Raw genomic sequence first — 24,825 nt, forward strand, 5'->3', positions numbered from 1 at the left:
AGGTCAGCGTTGGCCGTAATGTTGATGGTTTATTGATAGCAAATTCGATTTTCAGTCACATAGTGATCATCGTCAGTGCTGTGGTGGACAAATTAAACTCACAGACACTGGTAAAAAGTTATCAGTAACCAAAACTAAGAAGGGATCACAATAAGTGAAGCTGCTGTTTACATTTACCTATACCCATCACTGAAGATTATCACTATGTGATTGAAAATCGATTTTGCTATCAATAAACCATCAATATTACGGCCAACGCTGACCTTCCTTTTAATTTAACATATATGGCCGTTGTGCACGCAGCACTCCATGGAGTTGCCAAACACACAATATTCAATTCAGCACCCCTAGGCGTAACACATGGTGATGAAATAATAAATAGGGTGAAAACTTAAAAATTCTTAGGTGTCCATATTGATGAGAAATTAAAGTGGAAAAAACACATTATTGGAACTCCTAAAACAACCTAGTTAGGCCACATTTGCATTTAGAACCATAGAAAATTTTGGGGAGAGAGAAAACAGTAAGTTGACATATTTTGCTTCCTTTCATTCAGTAATGTCATATGGAATGATGTTCTGCGGCAACTCATCGTTTCGAAAGAAGGTCTTCATTGCTCAAAAAGGTTCTGTAAGAATATTATGTGGTGCTCACTCGCGATCATCGTATAGACATCTGTGTAAGGAGTAGGGCATTCTGACTTCTGCTTCACAGTGTATTTATTCCCTCGTCACGATCGTTGTAAATACACTCCTGGAAATTGAAATAAGAACACCGTGAATTCATTGTCCCAGGAAGGGGAAACTTTATTGACACATTCCTGGGGTCAGATACATCACATGATCACACTGACAGAAACACAGGCACATCGACACAGGCAACAGAGCATGCACAATGTCGGCACTAGTACAGTGTATATCCACCTTTCGCAGCAATGCAGCCTGCTATTCTCCCATGGAGACGATCGTAGAGATGCTGGATGTAGTCCTGTGGAACGGCTTGCCATGCCATTTCCACCTGGCGCCTCAGTTGGACCAGCGTTCGTGCTGGACGTGCAGACCGCGTGAGACGACGCTTCATCCAGTCCCAAACATGCTCAATGGGGGACAGATCCGGAGATCTTGCTGGCCAGGGTAGTTAACTTACACCTTCTAGAGCACCTTGGGTGGCACGGGATACATGCGGACGTGCATTGTCCTGTTGGAACAGCAAGTCCCCTTGCCGGTCTAGGAATGGTAGAACGATGGGTTCGATGACGGTTTGGATGTACCGTGCACTATTCAGTGTCCCCTCGACGATCACCAGAGGTGTACGGCCAGTGTAGGAGATCGCTCCCCACACCATGATGCCGGGTGTTGGCCCTGTGTGCCTCGGTCATATGCAGTCCTGATTGTGGCGCTCACTTGCACGGCGCCAAACACGCATACGACCATCATTGGCACCAAGGCAGAAGCGACTCTCATCGCTGAAGACGACACTTCTCCATTCGTCCCTCCATTCCCGCCTGTCGCGACACCACTGGAGGCGGGCTGCACGATGTTGGGGCGTGAGCAGAAGACGGCCTAACGGTGTGCGGGACCGTAGCCCAGCTTCATGGAGACGGTTGCGAATGGTCCTCGCCGATACCCCAGGAGCAACACTGTCCCTAATTTGCTAGGAAGTGGCGGTGCGGTCCCCTACGGCACTGCGTAGGATCCTACGGTCTTGGCGTGCATCCGTGCGTCGCTGTGGTCCGGTCCCAGGTCGAAGGGCACGTGCACCTTCCGCCGACCACTGGCGACAACATCGATGTACTGTGGAGAGCTCACGCCCCACGTGTCGAGCAATTCGGCGGTACGTCCACCAGGCCTCCCGCATGCACACTATACGCCCTCGCTCAAAGTCCGGCAACTGCACATACGGTTCACGTCCACGCTGTCGCGGCATGCTACCTGTGTTAAAGACTGAGATGGAGCTCCGTATTCTACGGCAAACTGGCTGACACTGACGGCGGCGGTGCACAAATGCTGCGCAGCTAGCGCCATTCGACGGCCAACACCGCGGTTCCTGGTGTGTCCGCTGTGCCGTGCGTGTGATCATTGCTTGTACAGCCCTCTCGCAGTGTCCTGAGCAAGTATGGTGGGTCTGACACACCGGTGTCAATGTGTTCTTTTTTTCCATTTCCAGGAGTGTAGTCTACTACAGCTCAAAAGAAACACTGTTCTATGTAATTAAAATACTAGAAGAAAAATGGCATTCATTACTCATCATAAAAGTTGTCTCTGGCATAGGAAGGGATGCACAACGCTGTAACAAAAATTTTGAGCACATACACAGTGATATAAAATGTCTAACAGACAGCAAGATAAAATTTCAAGTGATAAAGTTTCTCCTTGACAACACTTTCTATTTTGTTCCAGAATTTCTATGTTTGTAATGTGTAAAAGGTGGTGAGTATAAATTGCTATATCTATCTGTATATCTTGTTTTCATTACGGGAATTTTTTTGTGATGTTTAGAGTACAAATAGATTAACAAGTTAATCTGCTATATAAATTTAAAATGACCAGTTCCATACATGCCGATTTATCGTGCAAAATGATCCATGGAACATGAAGCTAACTAGGTCCACTGCGGCTACAGCACCAGTCAGATTTACTGGAACAAGAGATGCGGACTCCAGGAGCCGTACCTGCGTGCACTTACCTTTTACGTGGGCGTGTTCCGCAGACTCCATCTACACGGAGCGCTACATGGGGCTGCCCACGCCGCAGGACAACGAGGCGGGCTACAACGGCAGCGACGCGACGCGCCTGGCGGGGCAGTTCACCAACAAGACGTACTTCCTGATCCACGGCACGGCGGACGACAACGTCCACTACCAACACTCCATGATGCTGGCGCGAGCCCTCGAGGACGCGGGCGTTCTCTTCAGGCAGCAGGTGGGTCACCAGCTTCCGCGGCCGCACCTGCTCGCTCACCTACACGTGTTTTGGGAAACCGGGGGAATATTGACACCTTAAGTGGTTGTGTGTATCGTGTATTGAACCGGGGACCTAGAAACGACAGAGAGGGTTCATCCCCGCCGTAGCCGTCATTGGGTCACAAACAACAGCAGGCTACAGCAGTCCACTCACCTCACCACCGCCCCACATCGAACCAACGGTTATAGTGAGCAGTTCCGCCCCCAGTGGACTCCTTTGGAAACGCCTCATACTAGACGAGTGTAACCCCAAATGTTTACGTGGTAGAGTAATAATGCTGTACGCGTACGTGGAGACAGAGTTTGCGCAGCAATCGCTGACGTAGTGTAACTGAGGCGGAATAAGGGGAAACAGCCAGTATTCGCCGAGGCAGATGAAAACCGCCTAAAAACCGTCCACACACTGGCCGGCACACCGGACCTCGACAATAAACCGCCTTGCGGATTCGTGCTGCAGACCGGCACACCTTCCCGCTTGGGAAGCAGCTCGTTAAATCGCGCGGCTATCCGGGAAGGCTAAGCGGGCTAATTCAGGGATTTGTCATTTTGTTTTTCAATCTGTTACTTCCATGGAAAATTCACCGCAATACCCCCCCCCTAAAAAAAACTAAAAATGAGAAACTTCAGGGCTATATACGTGAACATTTTCTTAAGGGTGATGTTCATGAAAATCACATACTACTTGACCAAGCGGAAAAGCGCAGTGGTCAACATACTAGACTCGTATTTGACAGGACGGCAGTTCAAACTCGCGTCCAACCACTTTGATTTACTTTTTTCGGTTAAAGCAAATGCTGGGAGGTTCCTTCGAAAGGGCGCAGCCGCTCTCCTCCCCCATCCTTCCCTAACCCGAGCTCACGCTACGTCTCCAATATCCTCGTTGTCGACGGGATGTTGAATACAAATCTCCTCCTTGACATACTACACTACTGACCATTAAAATTGCTACATCAAGAAGAAATGCAGATGATAAACGGGTATTCATTGGGAAAATATATTATACTAGAATTGACATGTGATTACATTTTCACGGATTTTCGGTGAATAGATCCTGAGAAATCAGTACCCAGAACAACCACTTCCGGTCATAATAACGGCCTTGATACGCCTGGGCATTTACTCAAACAGAGCTTGAATGGCGTGTACAGGTACAGCTGCCCAGGCCGCTTCAACACGATATCACAGTTCATCAAGAGTAGTGACTGGCGTATTGTGACGAGACAGTTGCTCGGCCACCATTGACCAGACGTTTTCAGTTGGTGAGAGGCCCATACAGGACCTGCAACAGGCGGTCGTGCATGATCCTGCTGAAATGTAGGATTTCGCAGGAATCGAATGAAGGGTAGAGCCACGAGTCGTAACACATCTGAAATGTAACGTCCACTGTTCAAAGTGCCGTCAGTGCGAACAAGAGCTGACCGAGACGTGTGACCAATGGCACCCCATACCATCACGCCGGGTGATACGCCAGTATGGCTATGACGAATACACGCTTCCAATGTGCGTTCCCCGCGATGTCGTCAAACACGGATGCGACCATCATGATGCTGTAAACAGAACCTGGATTCATCCAAAAAATGACTTTTTGCCATTCGTGCACCCAGATTCGTCGTTGAGTACACCATCGCTGACGCTCCTGTCTGTGGTGCAGCGTCAAGGGTAACCGCAGCCATGGTCTCCGAGCTGATAGTCCATGCTGCTGCAAGCGTCGTCGAACTGTTCATGCAGATGGTTGTTGTCTTGCAAACGTCCCCATCTCTTGGCTCAAGGATCGAGATGTGGCTGCACGATCTGTTACAGCCAAGCAGATAAGATGCCTGTCGACTGCTAGTGATACGAAGCCGTTGGGGTCCAGCACGGCGTTCCGTATTACCCTCCTGAACCCACCGGTTCCATATTCTGCTAACAGTCATTGGATCTCGACCAACGTGAGCAGCAATGTCGCGATACGATAAACCGCAATCGCGATAGGCTACAATCCGGCCTTTATCAGTCGGAAATGTGATGGTACGCAATTCTCCTCCTTACACGAAGCATCACAACAACGTTTCACCGGGCAACGCCGGTCAACTGCTGTTTGTGTATGAGAAATCGGTTGGAAACTTTCCTCATGTCAGCACGTTGTAGGTGTTACCACCGGCGCCAACCTTGTGTGAATGGTCTGAAAAGTTAATCATTTGCATATCACAGCATCTTCTTCCTGTCGGTTAAACTTCGCGTCTGTAGAACGTCATCTTCGTGGTGTAGCAATTTTAATGGCCAGTAGTGTATTTGAAAGATGCTCCTAATCTACTATTTGGAACGCAAGACAGTAAAATTTTGTACCGTGCTTTACTTTTAATTGAATCCTTGTTCCGTGGACTAAGCTAAGCGTTTTCTGAAATTGACTTAACAAACTTCTAGGACTTTTGGAGGGGAGTGAGTAATAATTTGAGTAGGAAACCATATGCGGAAACGAGCCGTTTCTGCGCTGCACCCGTTTGAAAGCATATTTGCTAGATGGGTTGCAACAGGGTATGCACGGTGCACGTTGTTTATGTCTGACTGCCTGATGTTATTTGACGCCTGTCCTAACTCTGTGATCTGGTTCGAGTCCATCTCATGTGTGTGTGAATGTTGGAGGTGGTATGGATTTAGTTGTTGGTCATCTACAACACACCACATGGTGCTGGGAGCAATATCTGATTGCACTCGCGATGGATAGAATACTATAGTCCGCTCCACGAACGATGTCGGTTCGCGCATGGCGAGGCACGGACTAAGATTGCACTGTTAACGGTTCCAAGCGACAGTTGCCGTACGCACATACGCTTGACTTTCGCTTGAAGAAAGCGTATATCCTGTAATTTCTTTCTCTCCCTTACTTACGCGGAGTGTGTCACTCACCACCACCATCAGAAATGACAGGTCACAAGATGTGAAAAATATTCACTAAGCAACTTGCTACGATCACCTTTAATGCTCGTATTAGCGATGGTATTCAGAGCAGATTGCTCAGAACACTACTGAATGCTCATTGTCTGTCGGAGAACGAGCGACGTAGGCGCGCAGAACAAGTCTAAGGTCGACCATAATCGTTCGTGACTCCAACTACGGTTGACGTGCTCTCTTCAACATGATACAGTACGGCCTCTTTGAAATCGGCTTTGCGGCGTCTCCTTGGAGCACCGCAGTCACAACTCCTGACTGACAAGGTACCCCTTACTCGAAGCCGTAGCGCAATTGTGAAGACAAGGATACGTTATATGGTCAGACGTTTTACATAATGATCTGGCTAAAGGTGATGAACGGCTCATCCATTACAGTAATCTTCGGCTCCATACAGAAGGACCATGTCAGTGTATTCTGCAAACGTGTACTCAACCATGTTGCTCTAACGGTCACAGACACGTAAATGAAGCTCGAACCAGGTAAGAGATGTAGAACAGACGTCAAATGACATCAGCCGATCCGACGTAAGCACCACCCACAATGACTAACCTCTTCCAAACCTACCTAACAAGCATGTTTTCAAACTGTTGTAGCACAGAAATGGTACCTCTCTGGAGTGGCTCTGTTCAAAATATTACGTACTCACTCCCCTCTACAAGTCCTAGAAGTTTGCAACGGGAATTTCCAAAAAGCCTGTATATTTAGCTTTATGTGGCCCTGCACGTTAAGGCGATTGCAGGTGTGCTTCTCTCGAGGGAAGGTATCTGTGTCTGAATTTGATTTTAATCGATCATAAAGTGTAATACTTTGTATGTTCAGCTCCTTTGTTACACTGTTCCCTGATTTCACTAAACCTCATGCCTGTTTTAGAGTTTCTTCAGTCCATTTAGCCCTCCCGCATTTTCTTTCTCTTGTCGTCGCCAACTGAAATATACAGGATGGTCCGTTGATAGTGACCGGGCCAAATATCTTACGAAGTAAGCGTCAAACGAAAAACTTACAAAGAACGAAACTTGTCTAGATTGAAGGTGGAAACCAGATGGCCCTATGGTGGGCCCGCTAGATGGCGCTGCGATAGGTCAAACGGATACCAAATGCGTTTTTTTAAACAGGAGCCCCCATTTTTATTACATATTCGTATAGTAAGTAAATAAATATGAATGTTTCAGTTGGACCACTTTTTTCGCTTTGTGATAGATGGCGCTGTAATAGTCACACACGTATGAGTACGCGGTATCACGTAACATTCCGCCAGTGTGGACGGTATTTGCTTCATAATACATTAACCGTGTTAAAATGGACCGTTTACCAATTGCGGAAAAGGTCGATATCGTGTAGATGTATGGCTATTGTGATCAAAACGACCAAAGGGCGTGTGCTATTTTGCTGCTCAGTATCCTGGATAATATCATCCAAATGACAGAACCGTTCACCGGATAGTTACGTTATTTAAGGAAACAGAAAGTGTTCAGCCACATGTGAAACGTCAACCACGACCTGCAACAAATGATGATGCCCAAGTAGATGTTTTAGCTGCTTTCGTGGCTAATCCGCACATCAGTAGCAGACAAATTGCGTGAGAATCAGGCATCTCAAATACCCCGGTGTTGAGAATGATGCATCAACATCGATTGCACCCGTACCAAATTTCTATGCACCAGGAATTGCATGGCAACGACTTTGAACGTTGTGTACAGTTCTGCTACTGGGCACAAGAGAAATTACGCGACGATGACAGATTTTTTGCACGCGTTCTATTTAGCGACGAAGCGTCATTCACCAACAGCGATAACGTAAACCGGCATAGTATGCACTATTGGGCAACGGAAAATCCATTATGGCTGCGACAAGTGTAACATCAGCGACCTTGGCGGGTTAATGTATGGTGCTGCATTATGGGAAGAAGGATAATTGGCCCCAATCTAAATTGGCAATCTAAATGGTGCAATGTATGCTGATTTCCTACGTAATGTTCTACCGATGTTGCTACAAGATGTTTCACTGCATGACAGAATGGCGATGTACTTCCAACATGATGGATGTCCGGCACATAGCTCGCGTGCGGTTGAAGCGGTATTGAATAGCATATTTCGTGACCGGTGGACTGGTAGTCGAAGCCCACAAGTTCTCCGGATCTGACGTCCCCGGATTTCTTTCTGTGGGGAAAGTTGAAGGATATTTGCTATCGTGATTCACCGACAACGCCTGACAATATGCGACAGCGCATTGTCAATGCCTGTGCGAACATTACGGAAGGCGAACTACTCGCTGTTGAGAGGAATGTCGTTACACGTATTGCCAAATGCATTGTGGAGGCCGGACATAATTTTGAGACTTTATTGCATTAATGTCGTATTTACAGGTAATCACGCTGTAACAGCATGCGTCCTCAAAAATGATAAGTTCAGAAAGGTACATGTAGCACATTGGAACAACCGAAATAAAATGTTCAAACATACCTACGTTCTGTATTTTAATTTAAAAAACTTACCTGTTACCAACTGTTCGTCTAAAATTGTGAGCCAAATGTTTGTGACTATTCCAGCGCCATCTACCACAAAGCGAAAAAAGTGGTCCAACTAAAACATTCCTATTTCTTCACGTACTACATGAATATGTAATAAAAAATGAGGTTTCCTATTTAAAACAACGCAGATGATATCCGTTTGACCTATGGCAGCGCCATCTAGCGGGCCAACCACAGCGCCATCTGCCATCTGGTTTCCCCCTTCAAGGTAGACGAGTTTCGTTGTTTGTAGTTTTTTCATTTGACGCTTATTTCGTGAGATATTTGGCCCGGTTACTATCAATGGACCACTCTATAAAGACCTTACTATAGTGGAAACAATTTTTTGTGAAGTTAAGAACCCTGAAAATTTTGACACACTGTCGACTTTTCTCCTTATTCGTATGTCGGTATTGTTCCTCTCAGGCATCATGGCGGAGAACACTATTTAATAGTTTTGCTAATGCTCCAAAAGAACATACTACCTACTTACATTATAGTTATTTGAGTTAAAAACCATTGAAATGCTTCACTTTAGGGATAAATCGTAAATAACACCAGACTTCAATAAAAAAACTAATTTTTAAATAAGTCTGTCGTTTACCAGAACTCGACACCTCTGCACCCTACTTGTGGGGTCGTCAGCTATGCTGCAGCTCTATCTCCCACTATTTTGGCCTCAGAGTCAACTTCAGTGGACCCTAAAATTTAGTGAATTGCCTGGTATGGACTTGAGCAAGGTTTGTGTTAGCACTATTACATTATTTAAGTAATACCACGCCTCACTGCCTGGCATTTGAGAGACTTCATCTCATACTAGTAAAGGTCCAGGGGACACCAGTAGAGAATGCTGTGCGCAGTTTAGGTATCTTCTCCTGGCCGCTCCTGTGTGTTCATCATGTTCACTGTTGTGGCCATGAGAACCAGTTGTACCGTAGGAATTGGAGTGATGCTGATGTTGAAGATGGCGATGTTGAGGATGGTGAGGTTGAGAGGTCTATTTAATCTCGAGATGACAGGTCAGTCTACGTGTAATATTTATACCGTGTGGTTATAATTAAAGTGCAGCTACTCACAGAGGTCAAGTGCAGGCAGTAACTATCGTATGGCAGCAAAATTCGATGGTATGCTACCACGTTAATGCGGAATAGATTTATTCTCGGAAAAAATTAGTTCCTATTTTGTCAGCCAGGTGCAAATGTGGCGCTATACACTTTGTATGACGGTATGACATCCCCACTGTCGTTTGACAAGCCATAAATGTGAGTGAACAGAATAGCTATAGAGAACAGACATGGTGCGCCGTTAGTGACACTGTTTTGTATGAAGGGTAGCAACTACAGTATACTGCCGCATTGAGAGAGTACCGCTGACTTAATTATTTGAGGAGAGTGTTGGCGTCATTAAATGGTTTGAAGTAGATGATAATGACTTTCGAAAACATGGGTGAGCTTCGTAAGGCATGTGGAAGAGGAAGGAGTCCTATCCTGATGGAAGTTATTGACCATATTACTGTTGCTATAACCCATTAGTCCTCAAAATGCTGGGGAGAAGGGGAACGCCGCCTGGTCTTGTGAACGGCGTGCAAGGGGGCACGGTGTGTTTGACTAAATAACGTTCTTAGTAACAAACAATTACGTTTGTCCTCTCCTTCGGACAAATAAGAGGCTGCTGATATGAGCCGAATTTCACCTGACGCTGGGGACAATAACGGTTATGTTCTTAGCACAGTTTGAAACGATGGAGCGAGCTAGGTAACGTCGGACATAGGTGGAATCACCCGCTGTCAGCTACTCTGCTACTGTAAGCTTAACTATCGCTTGTAGTGCTTGCTTTCGCTCGTGTTATCTCGACGCCTCCATATTACAGTCTAAAAGAGTTCGTGAGGGAGACTTCACGGCAGGATGAAGCGGTTCCTGGTCAGCGACAGTCGTGAAGGCACCACGCAATGCTCCGTGTGGTAAGTTGGAAATTTGGGTCGGTCGAGGACAGTGTCCGCGTGGCCGAAGCGGTTAAGGCAGTTGCTCATGAGAAGTGGTAAGTGCGTGTTGGAGTCCCGGTCCGGCTGGAAGTCACTAGACCCCCTCCCACCCTTTCCCTTTCCTCCCCATTCCTCTATTTCATATACAATGTATCTACCCGCAGCCTCATCATGAGTGGTGTCTGTTCTGTCAGACACTACTCGCATATAAAAGCATTTCTTCTTTAAAGCCACTTTTAAACTCGTCGTCTGGTGCTGAAAATTGTCCGGACTGTTTAATTACGTTGAGAATTAAGACGCAACGCAATTGTTTTTATTTCACTAACTGATATGTTTAGTTACAATTACATCACCACTGAGCGAGGACCAGTTCTTTATAGACACTCAATCATCAGTGCATTGTTCATCGTCGAGTAACCAAGCAAGTGACTAATCGTTGACGTCAGACAGTATTACAATAATTCAGTGATGGCTATGGAACAAGTTGAGTGCTAACGTCTCTTCTCAACGTATTTCCACATTACAATGAATTATTGTTCACGAACAAGGAGAGGACGCCTAGCCCCCATCGCCGAATTCGTCCAATGCATGGTACATGTAGGGCGTGGTGAGACATGAAAGTGCTCCAAGTGGGAACTTCAGATGGCCAAACGTTTAGGAAATAAAAGGAATTGTGTTACAGATGTTTTACAGTGTGCAGCTTATCAATTGTCCCTGTGACAATTTGTTCTGGAAGCAGTGTTTGGCTCAACGATACCGAGCCTGGTGGGAGAGCGGTAACGCTTGGGCTTGGCATTCGGGAGGACCTGGGTTTAATTCCCGAGCCGGCAGTTTTGACTGAGGTTTCCGTGGTTTCCGTGGTGATTCCAGGCAAATGCCAGGACTGTACCCTTTAGATGGCCGCGGCCGACCTTCCCGCCCTACTCCCCCCCCCCCCCCCACATTTTCCCATTAAAAAAAGCAGGCACGGTAGCTCAGCGTGTTCGGTCAGAAGGATAGTTGCTTTCTGTAACAAAAAGAAAACCGAGTGAATAGATCAACGACGAACTGTAACGGGTGTCATGGGACATTCGCCACGAACAAGTGCAACGAACAATGATTAACAACATGAAATATAAAAGCGGTAAGAGAACAGGTTCGTAATGAAAGGGTCGTGGGTTCGCCTCTGTCCTTTAAAAAAACTGGCAACAGACTTTTACAGAAAATATTTAACTGATGTGATGAAGCCCTACGTGAAGCAGAATAAAATTCTTCTGTTGACTGACTGGTGGGGAGGACAAACAAATCCACACATATACGACGAACTGTTCCAAGATGAATACGGATTGCCAGCGTGCAGTATCAAAGTAATTCCCCCAAATGTACGCCATTAGTGCAACCCTACGATGTATATTTTGGTCGTCAGGTAAAAAATCTAATAAAAAAATATCGAAACTGCACTTACCTCATCAAGAAAGCAGGAGAAATCACTTCCCGAGAAGCTTTCATCAAACTAAATTCCACTTTATATCACCAGCTATCTTCGCACGTATTGAGCGACGTGCTACGTTACGCGTGGTTCGCTGCTAGAATGTGCGATGAAAGAAGCTGTTTTCAGAATGTCAATCAAGTTTGTTTTTATATAGAGACATTAAAAAAACCATGTCACTGCAAAAAGGCGCCGTTTATGACATGCGCAAGATGCGGTCAAAATTATTGCTTCCCCTGTTTCTTTGATGAATATCACCCCAGTAAAAGTAATCGATCAGTTGCGAAAGAATGGAAGTATCGATTTACATACACGACCTTCCCGTGTACGCGTTTACTACAATCCATTCTTAAACTTTGCAGTCCCGCGTTTTATCCTATGCCTATGCTTTTTGTGCTTATATAAACGACGTATGATGTTGCGGGTTAACTGTGACGTCAGTAGTGTACTCATTGCCAAGGAGCACAAAAATATTTACCATCGGGCGGAGTTGAACCTGCGACAGTCCGACCTCTTCCCGCTAAGCCAAACAGCGCTTGCTAAATACATTGGCGCAGGGACATCTGATAAGGTGCACATGGTGACAGATCAGTATCAAAATTCCTTTTATTTCCTAAACGCTTGGCGATCTGGAGTTTCCACTTGGGACACTTTCTTGTCTCACCACGCACTACATGTACCATAAATTTGGACGAATTCGGCAGTGACGAGTAGGCGTCCTCTCCTTTTAAGTTTAAGCGTCGTAAAGTCTAGACAAATATTCAAAGGTAGCACTTCATGAGCTAATGACTGTATGTAAGTCTCTCATATAAAAAGTTCACACACAAGGGCGTCCTGAAAAGTAATTCCTCCGGATTATTTATGCTGTTTTCAATATCGGTTGAGATATCATGTCACATATTATATTTTCCGTTTCGCTGACCCTCTATAATTTATACAAACATCACATACATATTTAGATGGTATTAAAGTTTCGGAGAGGTACTGAAGCACTTGCAGAAGCAGACATGTGAAGTGACAGGAGCCTAAGCTGCTAGAGGACTCCGAATTGTAGCGTGCAACGTGGTGTTGTGTGACCTAACCTCAGAAAACTGGAATTACGATTACGAAGTAGACGTCCACACATACAGCACTCCGTACTTCAGTATAACAGTACTAGACCACGCACCAGCGCTGCGACGTCTGCAACAATCCGATGTCATCAATCATTCTCCATATAGTCCCGACTAAGCCCCATCAGATTTTTCTGTGTTTCAATAGCTTAAGCTTCGACGACCTCACTTCAATAGTGGTGAAGCGGTGCAAGCAGAGGTGGTGATGTGGCTCTGTCAACAAAGTCATACGTGATGAAATAAAATAAATCCTGACAGTGGCCTGAATTAGGCGTTGAAATGAAATAAATAACGACAGCTGAAACTTTGTGTCCGACTCGAAGCTGGACCTCCCGAAAAGTTCACACTTACGTGGCGTCCTCTGCGAGAAATCCGTCTTCGAGTTCTGGTATTTTCTCGCGGCTTTCTGTACGAAATGCGTACACTAATGTGGAGAAGTTACTCGAGTGGATTCTGACCACGTACTGAGTATTCGCTGTCGGAGTGGGGTATATAAAGACTGGTGCAATCATATTTTGTGAACTCTGTAATTACATTTTACATAATACAGAAAGGTGAGTTCTTGGCGGTGTTGGCAATCTATTGATTCCGACAATAATTTGGTTTAACTGTAGGCTAGATCATTAGAAAGCTATTAAAGTTCAATGCAGTATTTGAATGATAGATATCTACACGTGTATTCCGCACTTCTATCAAAAATTTCCAAGTTCATAATTTGGCTAATTAGGTAATTTCTTAATCAGTGGCTCAGGAAGATAAAGGCAGTACTCAATGCAGAAAAATCAGGGCAACAAAAGTACAATATCAGATCTGTGAAATTAATAAGCTTAAGGGCTCAAATGAAGAAAGTATTTTAGTGAAAGAAAACTTTAACTGTAGTGAATTTCTAAATCAATGAGTTCTTGGAAGAACTAGACTGGTAACTGAAAAGCGCGAAATTCAGGGTATGTACTGAGCTAGGTCGTTTTGCAAAAAATTGGTATTAGCATACACTCTTATGATGATTGCATGCTAAAGAGACAACTTAAACTAGCACTTTATTTTTAATAAAACATTTTTTATAGAGAACTCATAAGGTCATTAGAATCAACAGATAGATTGTCAATTGCGATGTGAATACTGCTATTACGTGAAGTTCTGAATGAACAGTAATCTGGCTATCTAGGGTGCATATCATATGTACTTCACGTGTGTGGTTAGAATTACTCGAAAGACAAGAAAATAATTTACCTAAGGATTTAGGATAATAGCAAGGGAAATAGTTTTGGATCTCCCTGTTTCGTTATGACCCACTTTTGTCACGCTGCGACTTTAAACTACCAGAATGAATGTAACTGGTACAAAAAGTAACTAATTTCTAAATATGAACATAATTATTAAAGTTTGTACATAAAATCACGACTTTACTACATACTAATTCTACGTCCATTGGTTTATGTTTCTGTTCCCTCTCCTTACGACATTCAAGATAGCGTTCTCTTTTCCTTCGGTCACGTAATAAAGTTTTTTCTCGGATGAATCGCCTCTTGTACTTTCCGGCGCAACAATCAATATAAGTCTCCCGCTACACTAGTTCTGTATTCATGAGGCTCATTATACTTCCTAACTCCTTGAATTTCAAAAATACGAGAATTAGTTATTCTTCACGATTTCAGTAATATTCTACTGATGATTACTAGTCGGAAACTTACCACAAGTGTAATAACTGTCAGCACAATTTTTATGACAGTGACTAGCCATTGCATAAAACACGTACAGTAAGAGGTACATTACATTGTTATAAAACGAACAGAAATAAGTAAAGGCGAGTCAAACAGCATATAAATTACGATATATACCAGCAAGCACAACCAAAACCACCAAATTTTCATCTTCACTGTGCCTCGTCAGTCCGAAAAAGTTCTGTCATAGGATTAGTAAAAATAGGAAATAAATTAACATGGTGGTTCTAACGCTTCAGGTGTTCTATATAGTTTTCTCCCCTGCCTACTTGCTCCCCACTTGAGTACAGCACATAAAATATTCATACAACCATGTGAAACTCTCAGAAATGTCTTTTTTTGAGATGGCGCTGAACCAGATAATAGAGTACATGTGGGAATGTATCTGTAACACCTTCATGAGCTACCATTTGCAGAAAACCTTAAGTAATTACTTGTACTCAAGGAAAGACCCCATGCTCGCCGCGTATAAACACCACGGTTGTTTACCGTGTATGGCGTGACTTGTTCCACAGAGCTACCCCGACCAGGACCACAGCATGGGAAGCCTGGTTGAGCACCTGTATTCTTCCCTGGACGAGTTCCTGCTACAGTGCTTCAACCAGGAGAGCCAGTACGTCTCTTCGGCGACTCGCATCAGTGGTGGTCTGCCGGCCATGAGGAAGTTCGTACTGTAGGGGGCGCGTCAGCACCGGTCCAGCTGCTGACAGTGCTGCCAACAGCCGAAGGCGCCACGCGAGAGCAGCGATACAACAACAATCTTTGAACCAGTTATAGAAATCTTAAAATTACAATTATTTTTGTATCTAAATGAAGTCACAAACTTTTATTTCCAGGTGTACAGTCCCAAAGCAAGAAGGTATATAAATTATCCAAAGTTTCTACGTTTTTGATGGTTTTGGTGCCTTTCTAAGAGTCTGTATAGTTTGATTTAGTTTGATACAATTGCGTACTTGATGGCAGCTGATGAACTGTGTCCTGTCTCAGAGCTTGCTTTAATTCAAAACTAAAAGTGTTACAACAAATCCACTGTTAAACTGTGCACATATATAATATATAATATATAATATATAACAGTCACTCTTACTCACCATTTGTAACCTCTAGCCTAAAACTGTGCCAAAGCTATGCAGTTAGATCATGTTTAAATGCAATCCCATATTATTGTTTCTCGTCTCATGACTCGCTATCATTAAGAGCTCATTACTGAAAGACCAACATGAAGTAATTTCAATGCGATTTGTTTCTCAAGCAATGTTCGTCACTAGTGCTAATTTTGAATGTGTAATGCCCACCATGGGGCTTGTAAAATTAAACAATAATAAATATTGTTTATATGAAGTTTTCCAGCCACTCCAGTTCTTACGTAACACCACGTTATTCGCACATCCACAAAAAAATCGTAGTTGCGTACTAGCACTAGAGGTGCATCAAAAGTCAGTAAAAATGAGAAAACTTTGGGGGGAAACAGATTGTAGTCATTCCCTCACTCATAAAACGGTCATTGTGTACTTCATGTACTCACGTTGAATAGACTGTGTAGCTACTTGATATTAGTTTATGGCTGTAAAGGCTTTGCCTAATATTTTCAGATGAGTTTAAGAAATACATATAACTACATATGTTTGTGATATAATTTTACTGTTTTATTTTGAATAGGTCTACCAATAAAAATACTTGTGTTCTAAAACTGGTGAAAATTGCTTCATTCCTTGATCACTATTGCGAGAAAATTTCGACGAGAAATGTGTTCATATTTTGATTTACTTTACTAATATGCAATACAGAAAGTTCTTGTTGAGATACATAATTATAACACATCTTAGCGTGTTTTAATAACAGTTCACAACGAATTATCTGTTGATTTCATGTAAAGGCCTACTTAATTTGACATCTTGTCGTTCGAACAGGTTTTTGCACATAGAGCCAGCAGCTCAGTTCTATTTAGACATATATTATGCTACAAAACAACTTTGTCTAATACCTTATAAAAAAGATTTTACAAAATCTTCGACGATATATATGAGTACTTTAATCATATTTTTATAAGAGTTACTTTAATCCTAGCCTTTGTAAGAGTTCTCTCAGACATCTTTGTCATTGTAACATGGCCTGTGTCCTTCATACAGCGCACGTGTGTACTGTTCTAAATGAAATGACGGCCGATGCAGAACGTCCTCCAGCAGCACGTCAATGTGTGTTTATCAGTCATTTACGTCCTTAGTTTCTTGACATACATTGGACTGTAATCCACAGTTAATTATACTTGGTTTTCAGGTTCAGCCGCTAATTATTATTTAACGTGATAAACTTGTAAGCGACCTATTCGCTTACAGATGCACATGGTAAGCTGTTCCCTGTCCTTGCTGGTCGAACAGGGTGGCCACATGTGCCGGAAAACCGGGATTTTCCATCCGGCTGACTAAAAGTTCCGGATCTTTAAAAAGTAATCCCTTTACAGAGACATCGAGGAAACACAATTAAAACGCCGTTGCGATCACTTCAAACTTGGAATAGTCCAATTTAAAAAATTATCGATTACATTTTACTTATCGATGTAGTAAGTAAACTATCAAATTATCGCCTACTTGCACATACTTCCGGTGTTATAGCTTCTTTTTCTAATGGAATGCTGGAAAGGATTACGTACATCCATACTCAGTAAACACCCGCGAGGTGCATGGCAGAGGGTACGTCCCATTGTACCAGTTATTAGGGTTCCTTTCTCTTCCATTCACGCATGGAGCGTGGAATGAATGAATGAATACCTCTGAGCGTGCAGTAATTATTCTAATCTTATCGCGACATACCCTGTGTGAGCGATACATTGGGGGTTCCAGTATCCCTAGAGTAATAATTTAAAGCTAGTTCAGTTTACTTCTGTTCAAATGGCTCTGAGCACTATGGGACTTAACATCTGAGGTCATCAGTCCCCTAGAACTTAGAACTACTTGAACCTAACCAACCTAAGGACATCACATCCATGCCCGAGACAGGATTCAAACCTGCGACCGTAGCGGCCGCGCGGTTCCAAACTGAAGCGCCTAGAACCGCTCGGCCACATCGGCCGGCTTTACTTCTGTCTTCAAGAGTTTGCCATTTCAGTATCTCTGTGACACACTCCCATGGATTAAACAAACTTGTGACCATTCATGCTGCCCTCCTCTGTATGCATGCAATATCTCCCCCCCCCCCTCCGTCCCCCCAGTCCTATCTGATATGGTCCCACATATTTGAACAATATCCTAGAACCGATCGCATGAGTGATTTGTAAACAGTCACCAATGTAGATTTACTGCATTTCCCCAGTATTCTACTAATAAACTGAAGTCTGCCACCCACTTTATCCACAACTGAATCTATGTGATCATTCCATTTCATATTCCTACAATGTGTTACACCCAAGTGCTTGTACAAATTGGCCAATTTCACCAGTGATTCATCGATACTCTTAGGATACTATATTTTTTTCATTTCTTGAAGTGCAAAATTTTACATTTCTCAACTTTTAGAGTAAGTTGCCAATCTCTGCACAATGCTGGAATCTTATCAAGATATGACAGAAAATTTATGCAGCCTCTTTCAGATAGCTGCATCACCTGCAAAAACCCTGATTTTACCATTAATTTTGTCTGGAAGATAATTAATATACAACATGAACAGCAAGGGTTCCAACACACTACCCTGGGGCTCAACCGAAGTTACTTGTACATTTCATTATGACTCTCCATCCAAGATAATGTGCTGTGTCCTCCCTACCAAAAAGTCCAGTCACAAATTTCACTTGATACCCCATATGATCGTACTTTTGACAATAAGCCTAAGTGTGGTACTGAGTCAAATGCTTTGCAAAAATCGAGAAATACAACATCTACCTGATTGCCTTGATCCACATATGATCGATGTTTTCGAAATCTGTGCTGGTTGGCACTGAGGAGGTCATTCTGTTATACCTCATTATGTTTCAGCTTAGAATATGTTCTAAAGTTCTACAACAAATCGATTTCAAGGATATTGGACAATAATTTTGCGGATCACTTCTATTACCCTTCTTTTAGACCTGTGACTTTTTCTAACTTCTGGGTGTGGTTTTTTGTTTGAGAGATCTACCAGAGATTATGGTAAGAAGATGGGCTAACTCAGCCGCAAATTAAATGTAGAATCTGACAGAGATTCCATTCGACCCTGGAGTTTAGTTCAGTTTAACAAATTCAGCTGTTTCTCAGTGCCGCTGACACTAATACTTTTTTTTCATTCATTTTTCCAGTGGTACAAAGATTAAATTGGGGCAGTTCTCCTGGCTTTTCCTTTGTGGAAAAACATTTGAAAACGAAGTTAAAGCATTTCAGCTTTTGATTTGCTACGCACACTTTCAGTTCCTCTCTCATTCACTATGGACTGGACAATGACTTTGGGGCCACTAACAGCCTTTACGTATGACCAGAATCTCTTTGGTTTGTCTGAAAGAGCACTTTCATTGAAGGGATCAAACATTGCTCTTTTGACAGCCAAACGCGTCTCATTCAGCATCTAAGCTTTATTTTAAACCTATTATGCAGTAATCTGTTTCTTTGCAGTGACACTGTATCATAGGGGTGACCTACCATCATGAACTGTTCTACTCAACACACGTCTATCCAGCACATGATCAACTGTTCTTTTAAACTTGAGCCAGAGTTCCTCTACCAGTTCCTGACCTGTGCTGAAAGTTTAAAGTTCCTCGCTGACATACGACACTACTGTTTTTTTATCAACTTTACTGAACATATATATCTTTCTGATGGTTTTACTTGTCCTTTGTACTTTGGTATTCATTGTTGCTATAACTGCCTCTTCGCCACTGATACCAGTTTCGATGTGCACTCCTCAATGAGGACAGGTCTATTTGTTGCTATTAGATCCAATAAGTTTCCATCATCAGTCTGGTTCCTAACTGTCTGTTCTAGGTAGACTTCAGAGAAGGAATTTAGTAATTTTTCACAGGATGTCTTATCACGTCCATTACTAACAAAACTGTAATTTTTCCAATTAGTCATTGGATGAGTAACGTCTCCACTGATGTTTACAGTATGAGGGGGAACTTACATAGAAGTGAAGTGTGGTATTCTCTAAAGTTTTCGGTTGAGTCAGGTTGTGTGTGTGTGTGGTGAGTGATAGAAGGATCCAATTATCATTTTATGCCCACCCATGGTGCTGAGTCTTGCACAATCAATCTCACATGCAGCTTCAATTTTAACCATGGTGGATTTGAGTTTCTTGCCTATCGCGACAAATGCACCACCACTATTTCCCATTTGTCTATCCTTTCGATATGCACTTAAATTTTCCCCAAAAATCTCGCTGATATCAGTTTCAGGTTTCAACCAGTTTTCTGTACGTAGTAATATGTGAACTTGACTGCTGTTCCTCATGTAGCTGTAATTAGAGAAGATTGTTTTGAACAAGAATGGGCGTACTATTCTCAAAACTTTTAAAAGAGCACAATGAAATGTAAGCCTACAATCAACGATAACAGTAAGAGTTTGTCGAGGGACTCGCGCATGTCCAAAATTCCACAGTATATCACAGTGCACATGGATATTGATACAATCAATATCTACAACTTTAACTCTTTCAGGGTAGGTGGTACAACGTGATATCATAATTAGTTCTTGCTTCAGTGCATGGTGGTACAAAAAAATGTACCATTTGATTGTGAAGTCCTGACTCGTCCAGCATGAAGGTATGTTTTGTGAACCACACACTGAATGTAATTTGGTAGTTAACACTGTGACAGAGAGGTCAGAAGTAGTGTTGCTCCATGCAGTCCGTGTGTGGCGATTGTTGTTTACTGCAAGGATAGCAGTGTTGCTGATTTTTCTCAAGTGCGACCGAGTGCGTAATTGTTTCCGCCTTTGCGTGATACATTGCTGGTTCAGCTGTTTAAAAGGTAAGATGATGATTGTTATATATTCAGAATCACTCTGGAATTCACGTTTCTTAGATGTATTCTACAGAAGACGAGTATTTCGTGAGTAATACAGAATGCGAAAGATGTACCACCATGCATCAATGTTTGTCCACTACATGAGATATTGCTTTGAATATCGAGTAGTGTTACACATTTTGTGCGTTCTTCGTGCAATAAAGTTGCATGGGAGTGTAAATGAAGTTAATATATGTAATCTGAGGCATTATCTTCCATTTCAGTTTGTAATGAATCACTTTAGTGAAGTGCTGAAAGATTATGAGATAATGGCAATACTCCATGCTGAAATACCTTTAGGACAAAGACTCAGATTTCAGTGGTGACGACCCTGATTACTGTGTACCACATTCAGGAACAGTTATTTCTGAAACAAGTTCTTCAGACGAAAGCGATTCATCTGAGAAAATGCACAATCAAACTATCGATTAGATTAGATTAGTACTTGTTCCATAGATCACGAATACGACACTTTGTAATGATTTGGAACGTGTCAGGTTAATAAAAGGTGTCTATACGAGATGTTACATTAGACAAAATATTACATGACACTCAATACTTTTAATTTTTTTTGTTGGGGTGGGTTTGGAAATTACCCACTTACTATATCTAAAAATTCATCTAATGAGTAGAAGGAGTTGCCATTAAGAAATTCTTTTAATTTCCTTTTAAATGCTATATGGCTATCTGTCAGACTTTTGATGCTATTAGGTAAGTGACCAAAGACTTTTGTGGCATCATAATTTACCCCCTTCTGAGCTAAAGTTAGATTTAACCTTGCGGCACCCCATTCTTGATTGTTCTCCAGTTTGAGAAATCACCAGTTTTTTGCATATTATGTGAACTGTTTATTTCAACTTTTTGCTCCCTTTCAGTTAGGTATGATTTAAACCATTTGAGCACTGTTCCATTCATACCACAGTACTTGAGATTATCTAGAAGTATTCCATGATTTACACAATCAGAAGCCTTTGATAGATCACAAAAATCCCAACAGGTGACTTCCGGTTACTCAGAGCATTTAATATTTCATTAGTGAAAGTATATATAGCAATTTCTGTTGAAAATCCTTTCTGGGAACCAAACTGACATTTTGTTAAAACTTTATTTTTACAAAGGTGTGAAGCTACTCTACAATACATTACTTTTTCATGCATTTTGGATAAGGCAGCCAGAAGAGAGATTGTGCAGTAGTTGTTGACATCAGACATATCCCCTTTTTTATGCAGTGGTTAACAATAGCATACTTCAGTCTATCTGGAAAGTACCCTGCTTCAGAGCACTATTACATATGTGGCTAAGAATCTCACTTATTTCTTGGGAATAAGCTTTTATTATCCTGTGGGAAATGCCATCAATTCCATGTGAGCTTTTATTCTTGAGAGAGTTTATTATCTTCCTAATTTCAGAAGGAGAGGTGGATGGAATTTCAGTTGTATCAAATGGTGTGGGTAAGGTCTCTTCCATTGACTTCCTTGCTTCCTCTAATGAACATTTAGATCCCATTTTCTCTACAACATTTAAAAAATGATTATTCAAAATGTTTTCGACTTCCGGCTTGTTGTTTATCAAGTTTCCATTCGCTTTGATGGTGATGCCATCATCCTGTACTCTTGATTGTCGTGTCTCCCTTGTAATAATATTCCAAATTGTTTTGATTTTGTTATCGGAGGTATTAATTCAGACATGATGCACTTGCTTCTGGACTTTTCAATAGCCTTTCTTAATATAGCACAGTAGTATTTATAATATTTGGCTGTTTCTGGGTCATTACTCTCTCTTGTTGTTAGATACAGTTCCCTTTTGTGGTTACAAGATATTATTATTCCTTTAGTAAGCCAACTACTTTCTTGGGGAAACAGTTTTCAAATTCTCTTACAAGTGAATCACGAAATAAGTTATATTTTAAATTAGCATCAGGTTCCTTGTACACCTCATCCCAGCCTAACTGCTGAAGATTTTCTATCATATTTCTAATTGTTGAGTCATTAATTGAACGCACAACTTTGGAGGTTAGTTTTGAATTACTGAATGGAGCTATGCCATATACTGCAACTAGCTAAGCATCATGATCAGAAAGCCAATTCTCAACAGGACAAGAATTTATGTTTTTAAACCTGTCTTGGTCTATAAATGTGTTATCTATGAATATGCTGCTGTCCTTTACTAGCCGAGTAGGAAAATTAAAGACAGATGTCAAATTGAAAGAACCGAGCAAGACTTTCTGGTCATTCTTCCTATTACACTCTTTCAGTGAATCAACATTGAAGTCCCCATAAATAATAATTTGCTCTCCCCTATCTGGCATATAGCACAACAAGGCATCCAAGTTTTCCAAGAATAAATGAAAGTTTCCTGAATGGGACCTATATACTAATACAATTATAAAAGAGCCCTCCTTCAATTTAAGCTTACAGGCAAATGTTTGTATATGCTGCTCTAGACAAATCTTTTTTGTATCTAAGCTTTCTACACAGTGGTAACTTTTGACATATATGGCAACTCCCACCTTATTCTCTCTACTCATATGTGCAACTAGTTTGTAACCACTGATATTTACCTTTTCCACATCAGACACAATGTGATACTCAGACAGGCATAGTATGTCTATTACATTATCAGATTCAATGTCATCTAAACAAACCAGGAGTTCATCTACTTTATTCGTCAATCCCGGAATATTTTGGTGAAAACTGGTAACATTATTTTTTACTTTACTTTTGTGAGAATCTACTCTTTTCTTCAATCCACCAATATTTTGGTTAAATATGGTAACATCCCCCCCCCCCATGGACCATGGACCTTGCCGTTGGTGGGGAGGCTTGCATGCCTGAATGATACAGATAGCCATACCACAGGTGCAACCATAACAGAGGGGTATCTGTTGAGAGGCCAGACAAATGTGTGGTTTCTGAAGAGGGGTTGCAGGGGCAACAGTCTGGATGATTAACTGATGTGGCCTTGTAACGCTAACCAAAATGGCCTTGCTGTTCTGGTATTGCGAACGGCTGAAAGCAAGGGGAAACTACAGCCGTAATTTTTCCCGGGGGCATGCAGCTTTACTGTATGGTTAAATGATGATGGCGTCCTCTTGGGTAAAATATTCCAGAGGTAAAATTGCCTCCATTCGGATCTCCGGGTGGGGACTACTCAAGAGGACGTCGTTATCAGGAGAAAGAAAACTAGCGTTCTACGGATCGGAGCGTTGAATGTCAGATCCCTTAATCAGGCAGGTAAGTTAGAAAATTTAAAAAGGAAAATGGATAGGTTAAAGTTAGATATAGTGGGAATTACTGAAGTTCAGTGGCAGGAGGAACAAGACTCTTGGTCAGGTGAATACAGGGTTATAAATGCAAAATCAAATAGGGGTAATGCAGGAGTAGGTTTAATAATGAATAAAAAATAGGAGTATGGGTAAGCTGCTACAAAACAGCATAGTGAACGTATTATTGTGGCCAAGATAGACATGAAGCCCACGCCTACTATGGTAGTACAAGTTTATATGGCAACTAGCTCTGCAGATGACAAAGAAATTGATGAAATGTATGAAGAGATAAAAGAAATTATTCAAGTAGTGAAGGGTGACGAAAATTTAATACTCATGGGTTACTGGAATTCAAGAGTAGGAAAAAGGAGAGAAGGAAACATAGTAGGTGAATATGGATTGGGGCTAAGAAATGAAAGAGGAAGCCATCTGGTAGAATTTTGCACAGAGCATAACTTAATCATAGCTAACACTTGGTTTATGAATCATGAAAGAAGGTTGTATACATGGAAGATCCCTGGAGATACTAAAAGGTAACAGATAGATTATGTAATGGAAAGACAGAGATTTAGGGTCCAGCTCTTAAATTGTAAGACATTTCCACGGGCAGATGTGGACTCTGACCACAATCTATTGGTGATGAACTGTAGAGTAAAACTGAAGAAACTGCAAAAAGTTGAGAATTTGAGGAGATGGGACCTGGATAAACTGAAAGAACCAGAGGTTGTACAGACTTTCAGAGAGAGCATAAGGGAACAATTGACAGGGATGGAGGAAAGAAATACACTAGAAAAAGAATGGGTAGCTTTGAGGGATGAAATAGTGAAGGCAGCAGAGGATCAAGCAGGTAAAAAGACGAGGGCTAGTAGAAATCCTTGAGTAACAGAAGACAGGGAGTGGTGCTGGATAGTCCT

The 24,825-nt window shown here is 42.2% G+C and overlaps 1 protein-coding gene across 1 annotated transcript in view; it reads left to right on the forward strand.

Annotated features, from left to right (window-relative positions):
- Positions 1-15,358, forward strand: part of LOC126272661 (venom dipeptidyl peptidase 4-like) — a 317,380-nt gene extending 302,022 nt beyond the window's left edge. Inside the window, exons 16-17 of the mRNA XM_049975673.1 lie at positions 2,710-2,921; positions 15,197-15,358. Coding sequence (XP_049831630.1) covers positions 2,710-2,921; positions 15,197-15,358 — 374 coding nt within the window. The remainder of the gene's footprint in view (positions 1-2,709; positions 2,922-15,196) is intronic.
- The last annotated feature ends 9,467 nt before the right edge of the window (positions 15,359-24,825 follow it).

The sequence above is a fragment of the Schistocerca gregaria genome, chromosome 5 (genome assembly GCF_023897955.1).
Source record: "Schistocerca gregaria isolate iqSchGreg1 chromosome 5, iqSchGreg1.2, whole genome shotgun sequence".
Classification (NCBI taxonomy): Eukaryota; Metazoa; Arthropoda; class Insecta; order Orthoptera; family Acrididae; genus Schistocerca; species Schistocerca gregaria.